This window comes from Euprymna scolopes, chromosome 20, assembly GCF_053919585.1.
Source record: "Euprymna scolopes isolate OS-2025 chromosome 20, ASM5391958v1, whole genome shotgun sequence".
Classification (NCBI taxonomy): Eukaryota; Metazoa; Mollusca; class Cephalopoda; order Sepiida; family Sepiolidae; genus Euprymna; species Euprymna scolopes.
Genome location: NC_136501.1, coordinates 89637495 through 89663372, shown reverse-complemented (window position 1 = coordinate 89663372; position 25878 = coordinate 89637495). Strand labels below are relative to the sequence as shown.

The 25878-nt window shown below is 31.8% G+C and overlaps 1 protein-coding gene across 12 annotated transcripts in view; it reads right to left on the bottom strand.

The window, feature by feature from the left end:
* LOC145241637 (titin-like) overlaps positions 1 to 25878 on the bottom strand; it is a 698616-nt gene that overhangs the window by 445368 nt on the left and 227370 nt on the right. For all 12 annotated transcript variants that reach the window (XM_080104717.1, XM_080104725.1, XM_080104729.1 and 9 more), the window contains one exon: positions 10950 to 17285. In XM_080104717.1, coding sequence (XP_079960843.1) covers positions 10950 to 17285 — 6336 coding nt within the window. The remainder of the gene's footprint in view (positions 1 to 10949; positions 17286 to 25878) is intronic.

Sequence of the window (25878 nt, the reverse complement as noted above, 5' to 3'; positions counted from 1 at the left end):
AGTTCTGTTACTCGACTCCCAAGTGTATTAGAGTCAAAATATTATATAGTTATTGGAAGAGTCCGTTGTGTATCTAAATATGTATGATACCACAACAAGATGGATTACCACGTTTTATACTGAGAAACCCTATACCTTATTTCTATATGATTCATACAGTTTTCTTATAGAAAATAATGCAATTTATGGATTTAATTGTTTATGATACAAATAAGCTGCAAAAAGCTTATTCAAAACAGAGAATGATTTCCAAGAATTTATAAAACAAAAAGCGAAAATTTCCACAGAGAAATTTTCGCTTTTTGATAAGTTCTTTTAAAAATGTGAATTATGTTGTTTCTCTTCATAAACTATTAACAGATATTCAATTTATTGATACATTAATGATATAAACAAAAATATTACATGCATAATACCTTACATGAAAGGACATTGACTCTGCAAATAAGTAAAAATATATTAATGTTAGAGAAAAACGTTTTTAACCCTTTCACCGTTGAATTATTGTCCAGCTGACGCAGAAAAAAAAATAGATGAATATAAATTTCACAATAGTTTTAAAAAATAAATTTATTTTACTTTAATCAAATTAACCTTTTTTTTATACAATTCTCTTAACGGTAATCATTTTCAAATGGTGTTACTGAACGTCTCTTCACCAGTCTATGGAAGTCTATAAGTAATACGTAATAATACCTAATGACTGCGTTCAAATCTCAAACTATGGTTGATCAACTTTTATTCACTTATCTTGCCAATCTTTGTAATTAATAGCTTTTTAAAGATAAGGTATATATTCAAATCTGTTTCAATAGTCATATTAACCAAATATTGGTCTGTGTTGTTAAAAAATAAAAATTGCATTTCCGATAGATTATAATGTTTTAATATTTAATCCTGGTTGATAATTTATTCTTAATCAGTTATAAGTAAAGGAAAGGGGGTTATGAGCTTTTACCCTTACACTCAGAAATCCTAACATTGACACCCATAATGCTGGGACAACTCTAGCAATAGTTTTCTGATATTCGCTGGCTGACCCGTATTAAACTAGAGAGAGGGGAATGAAAGTTAAAAGAGAGAAGAAAAGAAGAAAAAAGCCACCTGCTCTGCTTTATGTAGTTAAGCAGCTAACTCACACTCGATTATAATAAGGGGGTAGAACGAAAAATTCAAACAAGGAAAAGAAGAAATAAAACTGCTTGTTCTTGATTTATGTAGTTAATAGTGTCACCTTTTCCTATTTTGTAAGGTGGCTCAATCGATTAGCGCGCAGTACTTAGAGAGAGGTTGTGAATTCGAACCTCACCTGGGGCATAGGTATTTTATCTCTGACTTTCTCTGAAAATAAACTTAAGCATTTCAAATTACAATATTAAACAGATTATTTCATTTCATCACTATTTTTTTCAGTAGGGTAATTAATGGAAATTAGCATTCACAGGAAATGCCAGGTATCCTTAATAGTGATTTATATGAAAAAAAAAATCATTATTTGTCTTTATTTTGACTATAATAACTGTGAATATTCTGTAACTTGATGACAGCGCCCCCAGAGTAAGGTTGAAGAGTTGAAGACAGTACGTGATTTGGATAGGACTTTCAGTCAAACCGATATAGGTATTATATTCATGTCTCTATTATTATTATGATTCTTAATAAATTTTATTATTATTACTATTGATAGTATGATTATCCTGATTACTGCTACTATTATAACAAGATTTAACAATACACCTGTAAACCACTGCCTTATATATGCAATTATTATTAAAAGGGCAGGTATTTTTATTCTTACAGTTACAATATCGTGTTAGAGTTTTCATTAGTTTGAAATATCTTAATTAATTAAGCATAGGTTTTGAATTGTAGAATAAGATATAGGATTGGGATTCTAGGTGTCAGAGTTAAAGTCATAATGTGAATTTTTGGAATTTTAGGATTCAGAGTAGGACTTTATTCTTCTCAACTCCACAGACCTGCTCTGGAGACGCTGTTTTTTGAAAATGATTACCATTAAGAAAACTGTACAGATATTTTATACAGGGTGTCTCAAAATTAAACATCCATTTTGATGTTAATTTATATTCCAAAATAGATTGTTATTTTCAGAACACCCTGCATATAAATGAAATTTTTTATATGAATGACTGCCCAAGCAGGTGAAGAACGGTTCAGCGTTGTAAGGGTTTATTGACCACTACAACATTAGTCGTAGGGGCAATCCACGTAGTAACAGCAGTTAGCAAAAAGGGGGTCAGCCCATTAAAGAGCATGCTCATTAGATTGGTTTAACTGTTATATAAAGCGATTTGCTTACTTTTTTTTTCAATAATCATTTTAATAAAACGCAGCAAGGAATAATTTGGGCAGTGAAAAGCTTAAAAGTGAATTTAGGAAAAAAAGGGATATTATTGCTGGATGTAATATCAAGTAAACCAGTCATTTTTTCATCAGAGATAAATTCAGAGCAGATAAGTAAAAATGGAATGAAAAGTTATCTCTCTTTGAAACTCTCTGTAATCTTTATAATAATCTTTGTCTCTCTCTCCCCCCTTCTCTCTCTCTATACATATATAAACTGATACACATGCACATACATACATATATAGATAGATTTAAAAAGTTATATTTTTCCTTCTAAATCCCTTCTAAAATGATTTATCTTTCTTAAGAACTGTTTAATAATTTTTATAATTTTCAAAAATATTTAAAGCTAATTTTTATAATTGTCAAAGTTATCTTAAGCCTCTGAAAAGAAAACTATCTTTTTTTTTTGTGAAAAGTTCGAATTTAAGGGACTCAGAATTGCTCAATTGGATATATTAAAAATATGAAAATAAGATATATTATATCCGGGTTACAATATAACCCGGATATAACATATTTAACGGATATAACATACGGGGGGGATTTAGCTCTCTTATATCCGGATTCCACTTACATCCGGGTTACCCTGTACATTTACACAAGCTCTAATTTGGGACCTGAAAACCTGAAAAGATTTTTTCTTATATTCGGGTTACTATATATATATATATATATATATATATATATATATATATATATATATAAAATAATCTTTTCCTTGTTTTATTTGTACTCCTTGCCAAATAATAAAAATTTTGTATACTTTCCTTATAGATTTATAAGTTTTTATGATTTTTATTTTATATATATATATATATATATATATATATATATATATAACATTTTGCTTATGTCTCTCTGTGTAAAGATAGGTATGTATCTATATCTATATATTTGTATGTACAGAATTCCTGAACTAATCACCTGATAATAATTAATTTTTGAGCATAGGTATCTACAGTTAAGGGGTCCAAATGTGAGCTATATTTGGTTTAACTTAGTTTTAGGCAAACGAGTTAAAAGAAGGTGGGAGTTGAAGCACGTTGCAAAAATCCAGATACATCCGATTTTTATGAAATTTGGACAATAGATATTAATCTGTAATTAATAAATATATACGAAATTTCAATTTGGGGGGTATTTTAAATGGTATTTAGGAGGAATGGTATGGGCAGAATCTCCAATCTGAAAATTCAAATCAGATACATATTGAATTTAATCCATAGTCATTAGACACAAATTAAACAAGATTTCTTGAATATTAATTTCATTTTAAAACGCTTCAAGCTTAAGCCTTAAATTTTAGAAATTTTCTAGAATCAAAATCATGTAATGGATATTGATCAAAATTTGAATAATTCTAGACATTATTATAGCTTGATTTTAATCTTTTTAAGGGGGTATAAAAGCAGTGTTCAGGGAATTAATTTTACTCCTCATTGGGCAGGTATTACACTAGTGTTTTTATATATATTTCTATGTATAGAATTCACTTCTGAACTAATGAACTGGTCATTATGAATTATGACATTTATATACTAAACAACACAGAGAGTAAACTGTGCACATTATTATTTTGTTTAACCTTACTATTGGGGTGAGTGTATCTCTCAAACTTGCACTTCCCTACCCAAATAAAAAAAGAACAAACTTTTAAAATAAGCTAGGTACAAAAAATTTACTAGAGAAAAGAATTGCTCTGCATCAAAGTGTAAATTATATTATGTAATAAAATCTAAAATTTTAAGTAGATTGATGGGCATGCAAGCTATCAATAATATGTATGTGCAAGATAAATTCCAAAACTAAGGAACTTATCATTATGATATATGGGATTCATATTCTAGGCAATACAATGAGTAACATTGGAACATTATTATACGTTTTTTGTAAACTTTAACATTTAGCGGTGGAGGGGGATAAAGCCGTGACGTATTAACCCCTCTCTCCCGAAAGCAAAAGAAGAAAAATTAAAACTAATGCTATACATATTGGTTATACCTGTCATGGGACAGGTATTTTGCTAGTAAAATTATAAGACAACTTCATGAGTGTCTGTGTGCATGGTCTTTGTATTTTTTGTCTTACAAATAAATGATGTACACATTGAATTAATTTTAATTGTATATATTGTTAATCGAATATATATTGATAGCAAAAATTAAATGGCATAAAATAAACATTTTAAAATACGGTTTAAACAAATGAAATCCACCACAATTCATTTCAATATATTTATATAAAAGTCAGCCATTTTAATATTTTGCTAACAGTTGGTAAAATAAATTATTTATTTTATGACAATTGTAAAAGAAGTTGTAAACTTTTAAACTGTTAAATAGAAAGTTATGTGAACTGGCTTAAAAATTCTTAAATCCTCATACATCAAAAGATTTGACGTTTATAAAGCTATTTTCACCGATTAATTATATATCTACATCTTTATAACGTTAAGTACGTTTATATGTTTATATATTTGCATGTACAGGATTCACTTCTAAAATAATTAACATAATTTTGGAACATAGTTGCTAGGTGCAAGGATGGGTAATTTAGGCTATATTTAGTTTTTGTTGTATGCAAAGGGGATAAAGAAAAAGAGGTAGAGGCCCTTTGTGAAAATTCAGAGATCTCTGATTTTTGTGAAATTTTAACAATAGATATTTGAAATCAATTAATAAATACAGTTTTTTTTTTTTTTAAATATTTTAAGAAAGTTGGAGAACACAACCTCTGATTTGAAATTTTAAATGTATCAGATTTGTATTGAATTTGATCCATCGTCATTAGACACCAATTGAGTAAGATTCCCTAGATTTCAATTTCTTAAGACCCCTTAAACTTAAGCCTTAAATGTTAGACATTTTTCTAGAATCAAAATCATGTAATGGATAAGGGTTTCTAGACACAAGTTTAATATCGTTATATCTTGATTATAATCTTCACAAGGAGATGCAAAACTGTTTTGTTTGGGGAATTAATTTTACCCATCCTGGAACGGGTAATGTTTTATCGTTTATACTTCCGAGGTATCTGCGACCAGGATGTAACAAAATATTCTAGAGACGCCCCCATGGCACGGACAACCCAAGTTACTTTCCCTGGTAAACGATCATGTTACAATCCTTTTAGTATATATATATGCACGCACCCAAATAAAAATAAAAGTTACTTTACTTCATCCTGGACAACGCCGGCTAGGTAGAACTAGTTTGGACAAATCTGTCTCCTGTTTAAATTACTTGGAAAAAAGAAATCATTATTAAGAGAGTGCAGAGACATTTGGTGCAACTGTGCGAATCATGAGCATCAAACGAACAGGCAAGCAATGGTAAATGATTGCATAGTATTAATACATTAGCACTGCAATATGTCAGTGCACATGTATAACATTTTATGCACAGCAGCTGAAAAATAACATTTGTACTAATAGTAGTAAGCATATTTTCTTGGAAATAAATGAAGACATTTGACATTGCATCTAAAAATAATGATGTATATGTATGCTAAGAATGTGCAGAGGTAACTCCTTGATTGTATGCCCTAAAGACTCTAGTACGAGTCCTAGTACTAAGACATATTATGAGAAAGGAAGATAGTTTGAAAATGATTGACTGCTCCCTACCCCCAATTTCGTTGCTCAGGGCCACTATTCTGTCGCTTCCTCCACATCTACATGCTACTGGTTGAGAATGACATATCAACATCTAAAAATAATGACATATATGTATGCTGTGAACAGTGGTATGCAAAGGTCTGGTCATGCTCGGGTTTAACTCCTTGGTTATCTGCCCCAAAGAATCAAATATAAGTCCTAGAACTGAGAAATAGTACAACAAATGGAAGATCGCTTGAAAATTATTGACCTCCTTCCCCACACACTACCGCTATTAATTTGGTTGGCCTGGGCCACTGTCACCCTCCTACCATGCACACATTGTATGCCAATAGCTGAGAATAATATTCCGCATTTACCTGTGATAAAACATGAACTTTCAAAGTAATAAATGAGAAAAACTATTAAAATGAAACATTGATTAGTTATATCAGTCTAGACCAGTTTATAACAGCTCCTTGAGTAGTGTTCGTACAGTATCTCATTATGTTAATCCATCTACACCACCTTATAGCTGATGCAAACGAAATATTTGTGATATTTTGTGGGAAAAATATGCTACTTAGTATTTGCATGAGAGAGTTAGTAACTATGATGAATGTATGTACATATTTGTTATTTGAAGCAGAAAATATTAGAAATTATGTTTTTAATAAAAGTAATCGGCTTTGAACTAATGCCAAATACTCATTATGTCTACTCTGTGGATTATGAAAATAAAAATAAAGGTTACATTTTTTTAAATATTTATCTAATCATTTTTATACTATTATGTTCATTTCTTTACATTTATAAAAATATTGTTCTAGTTTTATATGGTTCAATTAATAATTTAATGACCATGCATATACATTAATAATTAAATTTAACTTTAAGAATCTTATTTTAAAAAGGTAATCTGTTAAAATAAAAACGAAGCACAACTGAAGATAAAAGAACTCCCAGGTAACGCCGTGTAGTCATAACGAATTTTCAAGCGAGGTAAAATAAGAATTGTATTTTTGAACCGAGTTGTTTCCCCTTGATATAGCAAAAAATCGTAAACATTAAGAGAAAAGGCAAGGGTGTGAGTCAATTAGCAAAATTAAAAATCCAGGTAAAAAGAGTTTGGAGTACTGCCGGCTATATACAGCTCTGTATTTTATATATATAATTTGTAGAAAGAAGAAAAAAGCGCTATCCAGTTTTACCCCAATATTAAAAAAATTATAATTGTACAAAACCTTTATTATGTATGTACCTATAAGGTTAATGATAATTTTTTGAAAAAAGCTGTATACCACAATTTGCACTAATTCATCCAGTATTTTTGTTTTCATGAAATAAAATCAAATTTGATAGGTAAACGATTTCTATCTATAATTTTTATTATGACCGTGTTCAATTATGTTCCTTATCCTTTGAACTTTATGTATGCAGAAAATAGCAGACGAGACATTTCGTCATTAAAATATTTTTTCTGTTTAAAAAAAATACTTGATGGATTTGTGTAATTTTTGGCGTATTGCCCTTTTTAAACCTTACAGGTAAGTACGTAATAAAATTGCTGTACCATTTTGTTTATTTTCTTTTTACATGCAGTTTTTAATATTGGGGTAAAACTAAATAAATGCCGACAAAAATGTTAAAAATGATAAAATAATCTAAAGTATGATTATGATCTAATCGGTTGAGAAATGTTTTGCTCTTCAATTTCTAACAATGTCTTTTTTTTTCTTAGATTTAATATAAAGTAACATTTAAAGCAATGTTTCAACTTATTTTTTTAATGGCACAGTTTTTCAAACATACATACAACCATGCGTCTACATCTGTACATGAAGACGAGATAGAAATGATGAGCAGGAAGGAATTAACAGCAGGAAGTCAGGCCGAGAAATACAATAACAAAGTGGGTAAGTTCACAAAGAAATAGGAAAGAAGAAAGATTTGAGACAAGCTTTTTGTTATTTGTCATTGTATGGTTATAGTTTTACGAGATGAAGTTAACATTCATAAAAAAACAAACCATTATACCATAGAGGACCTTTATATCAATTAGATATTAGATTTTCTAAACAAGGTAACTGTTTATTGAAGCTGTATAACTGTTTATGAAAACTAGGTATCCGCTTATTGAAACTAGATAATTGTCCATTGAAACTACGTATTTATATTTAAAAATTAAATAACTGTTTATTGAAACTCGGTACTCATTTATTCAAACTGTATAACTGTTTATGAAAACTAAGTACTTAACAATTTAAACTAGGTAACTATTTATTGAAAAAAAAAGAACCTATATATTGAAACAATGTAATTGATTATTTAAACTATGTAACTGATTATTTAATCTGTGTAATTGTTCATTGAAACTATGTAACTGATTATTTAAACTATATAACTGGTTATTTAAACTATGTAACTGGTTATTTATACTATGTAACTGATTATGTATACCACGTAACTGATTATTTAAACTATGTAATTGTTCATTGAAACTATATAACTGATAATTTAAGCTATGTAATTGTTGATTGAAACTATATAACTGATTATTTATACTATGTAACTGATTATTTAAACTATGTTATTGTTCATTTGAACGATATAACTGATAATTTAAACTATGTAATTGTTGATTGAAACTATATAACTGATTATTTAAAATATATGACTGATTATTTTAACATTGTAACTAATTATTTAAACTATGTAATTGTTCATTGAAACTATATAACTGATTGTTTAAACTATGTAAATGATTATTTCAAATATATAACTGATGATTCTAACTAAGTAACTGATTATTTTAACAATGTAATTGTTCATTGAAACTGTAATTGTTCATTGAAACTATGTAACTGATTATTGAAACTATGTAATGGTTCATTTAAACGATATAACTGATTATTTAAATTATGTAACTGTTCATTTAAACAATATAACTGATTATTTATACTATGTAACTGATTATTTATACTATGTAACTGATTATTTATACTATGTAACTTATTGTTTAAATAATGTAACTGATTATTTAAACTATGTAACTGATTATTTAAGCTATGTAACTTATTATTGAAATAATGTAACTGATTATTTAAACTATGTAACTTATTTAAACTATGTAACTTATTATTTAAATAATGTAACTGATTATTTAAACTATGTAACTGTTTATTGGAACTAGATACTTCTATCTCTACTATTATATAAAAGTCACTTTATGTGTACGTGAGATTTTTCCTCATAGGTTCCGAAACGATTGAACCTATCTTTTGCAAATTTCACACAAAGCTATAATTTATATGTCTTTCTTTTACATAACGAAGAATTTTTACAGGGTAATATTTTACGTTACACCAGCCAAAAGAGATAATAACATCTCAGCAAATCATTTCTTCTTAGAAAAAAAAAACAAAACAGATTTATCAACATCTGTATATATAGCTCGGTGGTAGAGCATTCGACTACAGATCGAATGAGTAGCTCATTATTTTATTTTAATTTTTTCTTATTAATGAGTTCAATTTATGGTAAAAGAAAAGTACCATTTAAAATTGCCACAAATCATTTCTTTGTTTGCATATTTTAAAACTAAACATTAATCAGAAGTGACTTTTCCAGGGCATTCATCGTCAAGCCCAAATATCAGCTGACGAGATATTGTAAACACAGATGGAATTTGATGAATGACATTATTATTATTATTAAAATTTATTTATTTATTTATTTATTTATTTTTTGCAAATTAGTCGACCAGGCAAATTATTCCGCGTAATATATAATATTGAATAAAGGATTGATTCTCTAGTAATACATACACAATCTGCATAAATTAAAATATAATATTTAAGCATACTGTACGACCAGGCAATGCCGGGCATCCAGCTAATGCGTAATGAAATTATTTAAACTGGGTAATTTCATATTGAAACTAAGTACCTAATTTTGAAAGTAAGTAACTGTTTATTGAAACAGGGTACTTAATTAAAGCTATGTAACTGTTTATTGAAATTAGGTAACTATTTATTGAAATTAGGTAATTAAATATTGAAACTAGGTTTCTGTTTATTGAAACTATGAAACTGTTTATTGAAATTAGATAAATATTTGTAACTATATAACTATATATTTAAAGTATGTAACTGTTTATTGAAACTAAGTTCCTATTTATTTAAATCGGAAATAATAACTACAATGATTTGTAAAAAATATATTATTTAATATTCAATTCTGACAACATTAAGGCCCTGAAGTTCACATGATAATACAAATCTATCAATACATTATTTAAGCATTTGTAAAATTAAAAACTATAACAATCAACGAAATAAGAAAATAAAGAAATAATATCTTTATAATTTAGAATCTAAAATTACATACATTTTTTGTTTTCGAAGTATTGGTATTTTTAATCACAAGGATGAAGGCATTTAGAATTCTACATCAAATATAAATATTAACTAGTATTACTTAAAAAAATATGCGTACCACTTACTACACATTTATCATCAATATTATAACAGTGAGAAAAGCAAGCCGCAATACATCAGCAAAATAAAAGAGGAAAAACAACGATTGAATTTTTATGTTGTCTCAGAACAAACCATTTTCTTAGAATAATTTAGGGTATGATTTGTTCTTAAGATGTTTCGTATTGAGATATCAACAGAATAGTACCATGAAAACCTGAATATTTAAAAGAATAAAAGGCTAAATATTCTGTTGAAATCAAGTACAATATATTTATATTAATTAATTATCTAAATTAATAGTAAATATTTTAAATAATAATCTAACAGAGCCAAATCATACAAGCAAGAAAACAGCATTAGCAAAGCACAATGGAATTCTGGTAGGAAGTTCTTTTTTGTCTGGGCAACAGCACATTCTTTCAGAGTTAACATTAAGACAAAGCTGCTAATATATATTAGAAAAGCCCGATTTTATATTTATAGTTTTCCTTTTTGTTACTTACGCAGAACTGTTACATATGCAGTTGATATAAGAGAGCCAGCTTCATTCTCAATCTTGACCCTGTATTCACCCTCATCTTCCAGGATTGCTTGTTTCACAATAATCATTGTTCTCGTTTCTTCAATGACAATCTTGAATTCTTCAGTGGATTCAATTGGCTCATCCTCGAAGAACCATGAAATTCGAGGTGCAGGATATGCATCAAATACGATCTCAAGAGTAAACCTGTCACCCGCCCAGGTGCATATATCGTTAAAATCTTTTACTATGTTTAACCTTATTGTTTCCTTATATTTTGTAGATACTTCCACGACCGGAAGTTTCTCCTGGATTTCTCTAGGTTTATCAGCACTAAGTACCTCCTCACTAACGACAATTGATTGGCTTTCAGTAACAACCTCTTTCTTAACAACTGTAATACTTGGCTCACTAACAGAAATATCTAACTGAACACCTTCAATAGGAGGTTTACGAGTAAATTTGATTTCTTTCTCAAATGTTGCTGGTTCAGGCTCTTTCGTGGGTTTTTCCAGTGGAAGTTTATCAATAGTTTCAATTGATATTGTTTCTCTTTGTTTTATTTCAAAAACGTCTGGACTTTTAACGACTTCACTTTCAACTTCTTTAACATCACTTTCAGTAACTGTGTATGCTTGAGAAGATGAGACTGAAACATCTCTGTCAGTAATTTCCTCAATAGACACTACTTCTCGAGTAATATTTTCAGTGAGTATTGCATCCAAACTTAAATCAAGCTGTACTTCTTCAAAAGTTGGTTTTGTATCAAAACTTATTCCTTCCTTAAAGAGACCTGTGGTAGGAACACCAGCTTCTTCTTTCGTTACAATTGTTTTAACGACTTTCTCTTTCTTAGTAATTTCAATTTCTTTTTCAGGAGCAATCTGAAAGTGAACTTCTTCAAAAACTGGTTTGGGGGCAATTTCAAGTCCCTCCCTGAATACAGCAGTTTCTTCAACAGGTTTTTCTTCTTCTTTTGTTACAATTTCTTGAATAACTTTCTCTTTCTTAGTAATTTCAATTTCTTTTTGAGGAGCAATTTCAAAATGAACTTCCTCAAAAACCGGTTTGGGGGCAATTTCAAGTCCCTCCCTGAACATAGCAGTTTCTTCAACGGGTTTTTCTTCTTCTTTTGTTACAATTTCTTTAATGACTTTTTCTTTCTTAGTAATTTCAATTTCCTTTTGAGGAGCAATTTCAAAATGAACTTCCTCAAAAACTGGTTTGGGGGCAATTTCCAGTCCCTCCCTGAATACAGCAGTTTCTTCAACGGATTTTTCTTCTTTTGTTACAATTTCCTGGACAACTTTATCTTTCTTAGTAATTTCAATTTCTTTTTCAGGAGCAATCTGAAAGTGAACTTCTTCAAAAACTGGCTTGGGGGCAATTTCAACCGCTTCCCTAAATATAACAGTTTCTTCAACAGGTTTTTCTTCTTCCTTCGTTACAATTTCCTGGACGACTTTCTCTTTCTTAGTAATTTCAATTTCCTTTTCTGGTTCAATCTCAAAATGAACTTCTTTAAATACTTTTTTAGGCGTTATTTTAACTCCTTCTTTAAATACAGGAGTTTGTTCAGCATATGTTTCTTCTTCTTTACTTATAACTTCTTCAACGATCTTCTCCTTCCTTGTAACTGAAATTTCTGGTTGCGGTTTTATCTCAAAATGAACTTCCTCAAAAACTGGTTTGGGAGCAATTTCAAGTCCTTCCCTAAATACAGAAGTTTCTTCAACGGGTTTTTCTTCTTTTGTTACAATTTCTTTAACAACTGTCTCTTTCTTTGTGATTTCGATTTCTTTGCTTGGTTCGATCTCTAAATGAACTTCTTCCAGCTTAGTCTTTGGTGCTACCTCTGCCGTTTGTTTGTAAGTTTTCTTTGCTGCCACTTCTGTTACTTTAGTTTCTTTCTTCTCTAAACAGATATCCAATTGGACTTTTTCAGAAACCTTTTGTACAGATTCTGCACTTACTATTTGGATTTGTTCAGTTTTCCTGGTTGGTTCCACAATTGCAATATCATGATGTGTAACCTCATTTACATTAATGTCAATGTTGCTTTTTACTCTTCTTTCTGGCTGGATGTTTAATTCGCTCTTAAATTGCTCTTCAATTTCCATAACGACTGGTACATGTTCCGCTAAGGTGATATCATGTTTTTGAACTTCGGAGACTGAAATACCTCTTTCAACTTTCTGAACATCAACGTATACTTCACATTCTGCAAAATCCTCAGAACTTTCACTGGATGCTTCATATGCATCTTCAAATTCTTCAATTTCCTCTGGTGCCATTTTAATTGTCGTTTCTTCAACAGCTGCAATTACAATTTCTGAAGAATCATCAATTACAAGTTCTGCTAAACCAGGAGAATGTTCTTTTGGAACAATTAACAATCTATCCATCTCGGTTGTTTCTGGTAGTTCTTCAGTACAAATAGACCCTTGACTGATAGCAAGTATTTCTGTGCTTGGTGATTTCACAATTTCCGACATAGGAGTAATAGGGTTAAGTTCTTTAATGACCGTCTGCAAAGTCTCCGATTCAACATCGCCCGCAATTGCATCAACCTTTATCTCGGTTATATCAACTGATATATGTTCTTTGACACTTTCTGATTGATCAAATTCTTCAGAAGGCTTGGTAGGAGATTCTTCTCGTGGAACAACAGCGAGAATTTCTAAGATCATATCTTCAGAGACATGGTCAACATTTATTTCTTGTTGTTCAGATGAATCGATCTGTTCAGTGCACAGAGATTGAACAACATCAGTTGCTGGCTCAATTGGTGAAGTTTCTCGTGGAAACAACTCTGTGTCTTCTTCTTTAAGAATTTCTGGAATCTGATCGACTTTTTGAACGCCTTTCTCAGTTACATCATGATGCTCAGTGTCTTCCGACTTAGTAATATCACGTATAGGTTCAGTTGGAGATGGTTCTCTCTGAACCAATTCTGTACTTTCTGCCTTAAGATCTTCAGGTATTTGATCCACCTTCTGAACTTCCTTATCAGTAATACCATGTCGCTCAATATCTTCAGATGGAACAACTTCAGGTGTGGGCTCAATTGGAGATGGCTCTCTAGGGAACAAATCTGTATTTTCTGCTTCAAGCTCCTCTGGAACCTGATCAACTTTCTGAACACCTTTCTCAGTAACTCCATGTTGTTCAGTGTCTTCAGATTTGACCACTTCAGGTGTGGGCTCAATTGGAGATGGTTCCCTGGGAAACAAGTCTGTATTTTCTGCTTCAAGCTCTTCTGGGATTTGATCAACTTTCTGAACACCTTTCTCAGTAACATCATGCTGTTCGGTATCTTCATGCTTAACTACTTCAGGTGTAGGCTCAATTGGAGATGGTTCCCTAGGGAACAAGTCTGTATTTTCTGCTTCAAGCTCCTCTGGAACTTGATCAACTTTCTGAACACCTTTCTCAGTAACACCATGCTGTTCTGTATCTTCATGTTTGACCACTTCAGGTGTAGGCTCAATAGGTGATGGTTCCCTAGGGAACAAGTCTGTATTTTCTGCTTCAAGCTCCTCTGGAACCTGATCAACCTTCTGAATGCCTTTCTCAGTAACACCATGCTGTTTTGTATCTTTATGTTTGACCACTTCAGGTGTAGGCTCAATAGGTGATGGTTCCCTAGGGAACAAGTCTGTATTTTCTGCTTCAAGCTCCTCTGGAACCTGATCAACCTTCTGAATGCCTTTCTCTGTAACACCATGCTGTTCGGTATCTTCATGTTGGACCAGTTCAGGTGTAGGCTCAATTGGAGACGGTTCTCTGGGGAACAATTCGGTATTTTCTGCTTCAAGCTCCTCTGGAACCTGATCAACCTTCTGAACACCTTTCTCAGTAACATCATGCTGTTCTGTATCTTCATGTTTGACAACTTCAGGTGTAGGCTCAATAGGTGATGGTTCCCTGGGGAACAATTCGGTATTTTCTGCTTCAAGCTCCTCTGGAACCTGATCAACCTTCTGAATGCCTTTCTCAGTAACACCATGCTGTTCGGTATCTTCATGTTTGACAACTTCAGGTGTAGGCTCAATTGGAGACGGTTCTCTGGGGAACAAGTCTGTATTTTCTGCTTCAAGCTCCTCTGGAACCTGATCAACCTTCTGAACACCTTTCTCTGTAACACCATGCTGTTCGGTATCTTCATGTTGGACAACTTCAGGTGTAGGCTCAATTGGAGACGGTTCCCTGGGAAATAAGTCTGTATTTTCTGCTTCAAGTTCCTCTGGAACTTGATCAACCTTCTGAATACCTTTCTCTGTAACACCATGCTGTTCGGTATCTTCATGTTTGACAACTTCAGGTGTAGGCTCAATTGGAGATGGTTCCCTAGGGAACAAGTCTGTATTTTCTGCTTCAAGCTCCTCTGGAACTTGATCAACTTTCTGAATGCCTTTCTCAGTAACACCATGCTGTTCGGTATCTTCATGTTGGACCAGTTCAGGTGTAGGTTCAATTGGAGACGGTTCTCTGGGGAACAAGTCTGTATTTTCTGCTTCAAGCTCTTCTGGAACCTGATCAACCTTCTGAATGCCTTTCTCTGTAACACCATGCTGTTCAGTATCTTCATGTTGGACCAGTTCAGGTGTAGGCTCAATTGGAGATGGTTCTCTGGGGAACAAGTCTGTATTTTCTGCTTCAAGCTCTTCTGGAACTTGATCAACCTTCTGAACACCTTTCTCGGTAACATCATGCTGTTCTGTATCTTCATGTTTGACAACTTCAGGTGTGGGTTCAATAGGTGATGGTTCCCTGGGGAACAATTCGGTATTTTCTGCTTCAAGCTCCTCTGGAACTTGATCAACCTTCTGAACACCTTTCTCAGTAACTCCATGCTGTTCTGTGTCTTCATGTTTTACCACTTCAGGTGTAGGCTCAATTGGAGACGGTTCCCTGGGAAACAATTCGGTATTTTCTGCTTCAAGCTCCTCTGGAACCTGATCAACCTTCTGAACACCTTTCTCAGTAACTCCATGCTGTTCAGTGTCTTCGTGTTTGACCACTTCAGGTGTAGGCTCAATTGGAGATGGTTCCCTAGGGAACAAGTCTGTATTTTCTGCTTCAAGCTCCTCTGGAACTTGATCAACCTTCTGAACGCCTTTCTCAGTAACACTATGCTGTTCAGTGTCTTCAGGTTTGACAACTTCCGGTGCAGGCTCAATTGGTGAAGGTTCCTTCTTAAATACGTCTGTCATTTCTGCTTCAAGCTCTTCTGGGACTTGATCCACTTTTTGAATTCCTTTTTCCATTACTCCATATTGCTCTACACCCTTAGACTCAACAACTTCAGGTGTAGACTCAATTGGAGACGGTTCCCTTGGGAACAAATCTGTATGTTCTGCCTCCAGATCCTCTGGTAACATGTCAACCTTTTGAATACCTTTCTCCATGACTCCATATTGCTCTACACCTTTAGATTCAACAACTTCAGGTGTAGGTTCAATTGGAGACGGTTCCCTAGGGAACAAATCTATATTTTCTTCAGCTAACTCTTCCGGTATTTGATCAACCTTTTGAGTTTCTTGTTCCACAAACTTATGATGCTCATCAGTAGGTTTAATAATTTCCAATGCAACTTCAAGAGGAGATGCCTCCCTCGATAAATCAATGGAATATTCTTCATTCAGACTTTCTGGGATTTGTTCAGAACAGACTTCTTTTTGCTTCATTATTTCTGATTTTTCAACAGCTAAATTCTCAGAAATCTGTGCCTCTATTATATCGGATCCAATCTTGAAATCTGAAGAACTTTCTTCGTCTATTATTTCTTTTCCTTCTTCTGCAAGATAAATTTGTGCCTTTTCTTTTGTGGCGGCATCGACTTCATCTATAGCAACCATAATATTTGTTGGCTCCAGCATCAAAACATTCTTGAAACTGGAATCTGCTAAGACATCCGTAGAAAACTCCATCTTGACTATCTCTTCTTTTTGTTTATCGACTTCTAAAGTAATTGTATCAGTATAAGGAATTTCCTCACTTCTTTCTGACATACAGATTTCTTCCTGCACTACTGTTTCTGGTGAAACTGCAAAATGTATTTCCTGTTTTTCTAATTCTGGCGACATAACAATTTCTGATTTAAACTGAGTCGAATCTACCCCCTTAAGAGAATAACCTACTTTATGAATTACTACATCCTTATCAATATGCTGTTCTGTGGTTACTTTAGATTCTACATCTTGTATACACTCTTCAAAATCATCAGTATCATCAGAAATAACTGGCTCTATACATTCTTCAAACGTATCTTCACTTTCAAAACTATCCCCCTTTTGAATTTCAGGGCCAGGTGGAGCTGAAAAGAAATTTTACAGTAAATTTGTTAAGTTGATGCTAACATGCAACATGATAAACGTAAACAGAATCATTTTATTTGACATGGGAAAACGTCATTGATATTATATATATATATATATATATATATATATATATATATATATATATATATATATATATGAAATCAGTAAAATAACCTAAATAATTAAAGTAAATGATGAGATGACCGTCCTAACTAGTTTCTTTGAAAATTCAGGTAAAAATAGTATATAGGCTATATATTTATATATTTTAAGATTATGATATGATGAATGTTTTGGAGTTAAAATTAATTCAATATTACATAGTAATAAAAAACAAAAGAACTTTTTAATACTTTCTTTTTGTCTTGAGCGAAACAAAAACAATCATGACTCCATGGGCAAATGATGAGATCACTGTCCTAAACAGTTTCTTTGAAAATTTGGATGAAATTATATATAGGCGATAAGTTATATACAGTGGCGCCCAAAAAAAAGTCTGTACTTGTCATGTTTTCAAAAACCGCAAATTTAAACTAAATTGAATATACCTGTTTAAACAACCTATACCTCATTTGATTCGCCTCTTATTCCTCTATTTTACCTGTTTATATTTGACGTTTAATTGAAGTATCCTAGTGTTCATGTCAATTTAAAAAATTAACTTCAAATATAGAAGGCAAAAGGAAACTCCACCCAATGGAAAATTGTTATTTAAATGTAACTTTAGAACATTAATGCAACATAAATATAACAGGAGCACAATAAACTAGTTAATATTTAGTAGCATAGTCTTTCTGCAATTTGACAGCCTGCAATCTTTTGGGCATTCCTTGAATTAGTCTGCGGCAATACTCTGATGAAAGGGCATCCCACTTCTCTTTAATTTTCGTCCAAAGTTCTTTTAGATTTGAAATTTTATCATTGCATAGCTGTTACTTGATGTAATGCCATACGTTTTCGATAGGATTGAGGTCTGGAGATTGTGTAGGCGAACGAATCCAAACACGGAATATCATGCTCTTCAAGGAACTTCTTGACATTGCCGGCTGTATGAATGGGAGCATTATCCTGCATAAAGATGAGATTATCATCCAAATCTCAGCCAAAGTAGGGTAGAAAATGCTCAGTAAACATATTAATGTACTTGTTCGAATTAATTCCTTGCAAGCAAACCATAGTCCCTGAACCATTGGCAATATTAACGCCCCACACTAAAACTGAACCTCCACCACCTTGCAGCATTGAAACTGTGCACCTAAGGTTAAATTCTTCATCCTTCTTTTGACAAATGTACTGCCTACCATCACTGCCTAGCCTATTGAACTTGCTTTCATTGCTAAAAATCACTTTCAACTAATATGAAGAGTAATGATTTTCATTGCATCTGACGAAGTCCAAACAGGGCTGTCTGTTCTTTACAGAAATCATTGGCTTGCGTTCTGCAACACAGCCTCGCAAATTAAATTCCTTCAATCTATTCTTAACTGTAGAAAGAGAGCACTTTTTAACAAGATTGCACTGTATTTGAATTTGGGAGGCCCTTTCAGATCTGTTTCTGAGGCTGTGAATCTTGATAGCATTGTCTTCTCTGTATAAAGTAACTCTGGGACGACCAGATTTAGAGGCATCATGAACACTGCCAGTGTTTTGGTGCTTTTGTACAGTCATTTATACTGTTTTCTCATCACATTTCAATCTGCGGTCGATTTCTCGATTAGATAAACCAGAAAGGTGGAGATTAATGAGCTCCTGACGATCACTAAGAGAAAATCGAGGTATATGGACTAAACGTTACGTTGTATAATCTGGAACAACAACGATTACGATTAGAGATTATTTGTTGCCTCTTTGTGGATATTTTAAGCTGGTTTTAAGCTAATTTGTTGCTGTGGAGATTCTTTTTTACCTTCTCGATTTGAAGTTAATTTTTTGAATTGACATGAACATTAGGATACTTCCATTAAACGTCAGATATGAACAGGTAAAATTATAGAGAAATAAAAAGCGAATCAAATGAGGTAAACTTTTTTAAATGGTTACATTAAATTTAGCTTAAATTTACAGTTTTTGAAAAAAATAACGAGTGCAGACCATCTTTTTGTCACTATTGTATATATATATATATATAAACTCAGTTTAATATTATGCAGTAATAGGAAGAAAAATAGTACGTTTTAACACTTTTTTGTTTTGAGTGATACAAAAAAAAATCATGAGCAATGCAAAAATCTGGAACGTAATTAATGTGCAATAAAACGAAGTAAAGTCTTGTATTGAATTATAAAAAATAATTTATTAAAAATTAAATGTATTTATAAAAATATTTGTTTCACAACCTTTTTTTAAAAAAAAAAACACCTCCTAAACGCATTTTAGCAGCAGTAATCATTCTTAAATACTATTCTGGGAATTATTAAAATTTCTTTCCATTAATGAAAGTGCTTACTTCATTTCAAATAACATAAAATTAATCTGACTTTTAACCTACTTCCGGTTTCAATATGAAGCCATCTCATAAAAACTTCGCTTATGTCAGCAATTGACTAATTTTAAACAAGTTTTTCTTCAAACTTCATGTGTAATAGATTTTAATTCGGGATACTTCTTTATCATGTAATAATCTTAACAACAACAACAACAACAAAAGAAAATAACATAAAACTATTTTTACCACATTCTGTTTAGGACGGATCTCATCATTTACCGTAATAAGTATTACTAAAATGATACTTTTAAAGGATTTTCTAAGAAATAGGTAAGAGATATCCATAGACAGGTTCTCGTATATAGGTCTTTTAACAATGTAGAAATATGGCGATATAATAGAAAGAGGACAGAAAACGAGATGAAGGCGAAAGTGAAAATAATTTTTATTTTGTATTTGGATTATTCAGACTACTGCTTTAATCTTGGATTATATTCTCACACCGTTCCGGCCGATGTGACTGCTACCATTCTTTAGGTGTGCCTTGTTGAAATTTTTGGAATTTCGAATGAAACTTTTATTTAATCCATGGGGGTAACATACTCTCATTCCATCAGCCACGAGTCGATAGAAATCTAAAGTAATTTGTAATTGCATTTTTAGTATCGCCCGTACTGAAGATTGAACCTTCAACCTCTGGAAGACTGTTAGAACTGTTAATTACTTAGCACTTTTTATCCGGTCATCACTGACGGAATAAAAGTAAGTTTCCCTCATTGATTAAATGGAGGTTGCCATTCAAAATCCTGTAAAGATTCCAAAGTTCGACACGAGAAGAAAGTTGGAGGTTACATTGACTGAGACATTGTGAGAATAACACTCAAGATGAGAACAATATTCCGAATGATCCAAATAATACAAAGATATATTAGTTTCTGTGATTACTTTTTATGACACCAGAGAAATAATCTAAGTAATATGTATTTAAAAAAATGATACCTTAAGAGGATTTTCTCAGAAATAGGTAAAAGATATTTATAAACAATATATACATGGCTTTTAACAATGCAAAAATATTCTGAGGAAGATAGGAGAAAGATTGGAAATAAGATAGTGAAGCGTTTTTTTTTTTTTTTTTTTGGTGGCATATAATAATATTGGATTCAAAATAGACAAAATCTGCTCTCACTGGCCAGCATTCTATATTCCTACAAAACTACAAAATCACCATTGGCCTATGCGTGGAGTATTGTTGCCATATCTGGACTAGTGCATCAACAACTAGTTTCTTCCTCTTAGACAAGGTCCAAAAAGAGTCTTTAATCTAAAAGGCCCCACGATGTCTACCAAGCTCCAGCCTCTTTTATCCTTTTTAGTTTAACTCCCAACTAAAGTATCCAAAGAACGTTCATGAGTGAAATAGATTTTTCAGAGTAAATTAGAGAAATTGAGTACACATGTTTGTTTCAGCACTTTTATATGTTTGTAAATAAATAAGCATGGAGATGTGTGTTTGTGTGTGCGCACGTGTGTGTGTATTAGCATGCCTTTGTCTTGCTAGTGTCTCAGTGTGCGTGACTTATCTGTGCATGTGTTCATCTAGTAGGGTGCATCTTATGAGAGAGTGTATCTACCTACAAGCTTGTGTATATGTGCATTCATTGACTGACACGTGTGTGTACTTTACTGGTCGTTGTGTTTAGTGATTTATGAAAGTCTTGTTGCTTTTGAAGAATCCCTTCGCCTCTCCCCAAAGGGAATAGGCATGATTATAGCATACACACTTGTGCTGTCTCTTCAAAGAGAGTAGAATGTAGATTTTGATTTTACTTTTAGCAGTCTCATAAGTTTTGCTTTTCTTATTTGGTCTTCTAGTCCTCACATTCCATGAGTGATGTTTCTAATAAGGTGGGGAAAATTGCTGTTTTCTGGGTAAGAATCTATCCCTTTTACACTTATCGCTGACTGATTTTTAAACATGAATTTTTTTTTTTTTTTTTTTACTCCTTACATCAAGTGGCTTTATACCTTGTCTGGAGCAATTTTCATTGAGAACAGAAAAGAGGCATAAAAACACTGTGTTTGTTTATGCTGAATTTCAGCACCGAATATATTTTCACTTCTGATTAGCTGAAAGAAACTGTTGAGGATTTTATCTAATATGCAAATACTACATTGCTCTGAATGTACTAAAGATTTGAAAGAGTGAAAATTAATTTATCTGTTTTATTTATTTTTGTTTATTTTTTTTTTCATATTTTGTTATTAGAAATCTTATTTGCTTTTATTGTTATGTTTACTAGAGATGTACGTGTGAAGCCCGTATAGCACAACATTTAAAGAAAATATCCTCTCCTGAAGTGCCACTATTTATACAACAATAATGGCGGCTTATTTTTTTTTTTTTTTTACTTTTATTTTCATCTCACTTTTATTCCTTCTATTAATCCAGTATATTTTCGCATTGTTAAAGGGGAAAAATCTATAAATGACATGATTATAATTGTTTTTGCAAGATAAGCTTGTCTATGTTCCATATCTGTCCTTATGTCGGGATTTGGGTGCAAGTAAAGTAAATAGCCACAATTAATATAAATAATAAAAAAAATTCAAAATGAGTCAACACATCAATTCAAATAGATACGTCTATCTTACAATGTGCATTTGTTGCCAACATTATTCTCTAACATTACAGGCACAATTGTTATAGCTACAAAATTTGAATGAAATAATAACACCTGAGGAGGAAATCTTTTTCTGAAATATCGTGATATACAGCTTCCATATGTACATCTCCAGTGAATGAAGTGGCACTGAATGTAAGTAAGATTTATATAAAATAAATAAATAATTAAATTAAAACAAAACAAAGAAGCTTATTTTTACTTTTACCTTCATTTTGTTTTCAGTCTTCTTTATATAATCTACCCAGCTTATTTCTGCATTGTTAATAGCCGCATATAAATTCTCTCTCTGTCTCTCTCTCTATCTCTCTCTCTCAATATATATATATATATATATATATATATATATATATATATATATACGTTACACACAAAGTTTCAACCAAATTATGTCACCCTCTCATTAGATAAAATATATTTTTAGAAAATATAATTGATGATCAGTTAATTGATAGCACTAGAGATTTAGAAACAGCTACTTAAGTTTAGAACCAAGCTAAAACTTTATACATTATTTTCAAATTAAGTTGTTGTCCATAAGCTGAAAAATAAAGCTAACATACAAAACCTGAAATTTGAAAAGTTATATTGTCTTTGTTTATGAAAAAATGATCAATAGGTAATTTTTTATAAGTTCAAAGTAAAAAAATCATTTCACTTTTTTTGTTGAGCTATGATAGTTTTCTTAAATTAATACTAAATTTAAGAAAACTATCATAGCTCAACAAAAAAATGCATAATTTAAACCATCCAATCTACTTTCAATAAAATAAAACAATGAATTTTAAGCCATTCAATTCATTTTCAATGAAATTCAAACCATTAAAATTATTTTCAATGAGTTTTAAACCATTAAAATTATTTTCAATGAAATTCAAACCATTAAAATCATTTGCAATGAGTTTTAAACCATTAAAACTATTTTCAATAAAATTCAAATCAATTTTTAGTGAATTTTAAACCATTCAATCCATTTCAATGAAACTTGGAATAAATGAATAAAAGAACTTTATACAAATCTATTCAGACACAAGTTTACATAGAATAAGGTTAAAATATGAATTTTTTGCATCTGAAACATAGCAAAACATTAATTTTAACGTTAACCAAAACAATTTCTCTTAATCAATAAATAATTGTTTCCTTTGACTTCAATTCTGACGCAAGTCTGTACTTGTATGAAAGTCAGATAATCCTTTGATGAAGTGCTGTTGCCACATCTCGAAAGGTGCTACTCGGATCACCTTTTTTTGCCTTAACAGGGTATAAAATCGACTTTGCAATATAGTGGGGCATGATCTCTTCTCTACAGTCCCTTTCTCATAGAAAAGACATTGCTAGCCTCTCTCTATCCATCGTTATTTTCATAGTAGGTGCTCGACTGAGCTCAAATTTCTACATCCCTCTATAAAACATTCATAGCAAGAACTTGTCTAGCTATAACCACAGCAATGAATTTTCTTTTCTCTCTCTATAACTAAAATCAAACTGAGTTTCCATGAACAGTTTCCTTTCCAGAACTTACCACCTGTGGAACAAAATACCATGGGACTGCTTTCTAACTGACTACAACATGATCATTTTCAAGTCCAATGTTGACAAAATCTTATGAAACTGTTCAACTAAATAATTAAATTTAATCATTTCACCCATAGTTTCCAATCCTCTCATGGTGGTTTTCATTGTCTAGCTGGCAGTCTTTGTACTTTTTATCCTCAAGTTGCCTTTAGGCCTTGATAAGCGGTGACTCATTAGTGAAAAGAAAAAAATATCTTGATCTACTTTTATTTGTTGGATATATTTAGCATTTTATACAAGTAACGCTTGATACTATACAATATAAATGAAGCCATTTCCAGTAAATTGTAATCCAACAAACTTGCCGCATTTGTGTCGCCTACCACAGCATAAATACTTCCAATTAACTCGAGAATCAACTAAATCCCATCCCTTTACTATGTCAGAAAGCTTTCTATTCTAATAGTTTCTTTCCTCAAACTGCTTACCTTAAGAATTCCCTCCCTGCTTCCTGTTTCCCTCGACTATATCACTAGGAAGCAATTTCAGTGTATTCTGAACAACCGTGACATTGCACAACTCCCTACTTAGAATGCCTCTATTAATCAGATACTTAATTCACAGCAGCCTCTTCTGTCTTATGTACCTTGTTTGGGGTGAATATAAGTTCAAAATAAAACAATAATTTCCTATAAAAAAAACTGATTTGATACAACAAAAATAAAGTTAGTTGTTCTACATCTATTAACTCTCATTCATTCTTTCATCATTCTATTTTGTTTAACATCTATTTTACATGCGTTGGTTGGTTGGTTGTTTTTGTTTTACGGCATATCAACCCTTTTTGGGTTATTTAATGCCGAATCCAAAGATTTTGAAGAAAAAATTTTTTGATAGAATATATTTGTTGTTTTCACGTCGGTTTCTATTTAACCCATAGTTGGGACCCTAACAGGTACTACCATTCCAGGTCAGAGTGGACCTGGGAGCAATGGTAATTAAAGGGTGGCTCCACACTCCCCAAAGCCCACAAGCTGGGGCCTCACTACTGGATATAGTTTAAGGTCATATCCAGGACCTTTACATGTGTTGGAGTCTAAGATCACATGATATTAGAACAGTTACTCATTGGTTGATTTAGCCACGTGTTTAACACTATAAAAGTTCTGACTTGGAAGTTTACTTCCTCTTTTGTTCTTTTCAGTTTAGCTATCACACTGATAATATAATTTGTTCACTACTCTTATTTGTTTACGTTAAGATCAAAGTGTAGTATCTGTTCTTCAGATGCTGCACTTCTATTTCTTGTTCTCTTTCGGTGGAGGAGAAATCCTTCACGACTGAGACAATTTTTATTTTTGTACCTTTTCTCCACGTTAAAAAACGACCCTGGTGTCTAACTCTGTCCCGTGGGGAGGCATAGTAAATAGGTACTCTTATTTGTCCAGACCAGCTGTAACATACAGTTAGTCACCTCTCTATCCGGATCAGTTCTGTGAATGGGCTGTTGATATAAGATCTTTAAACATTTTGGTAAGTCATTTTTTTTTATATATTTATATATTTTGATGCATTACTTATAAGCACAAATAAATCCTCTCATATTTTTATAAACAAGGGTTTCAGCCCTTAAATTAAAAACTTCATAATACATATATTCCCAATTTTATGTGTATAAGATCTTCATGCTTAAATTTAAGCAAATTTTGCTGGACAGAACTAATTTCCAAAAGCTTCTCGTTTGGGGAACACATTTCCATAAGACTGCTTCCCTACTGATTACAATTTTACCAATATTAACAAACTCTTATAATAGACCACTCCATAAACAATTAAATGCAATTCATACCATTAATCAATGTTAGTACTCCCATAGTGATTCTCATCTTTTGACTAGCAATTATTCCCGTCTCATTAACCCTTATCCTTAAGTGGCTCTTGGCCTTAATAAATGGTGACTCC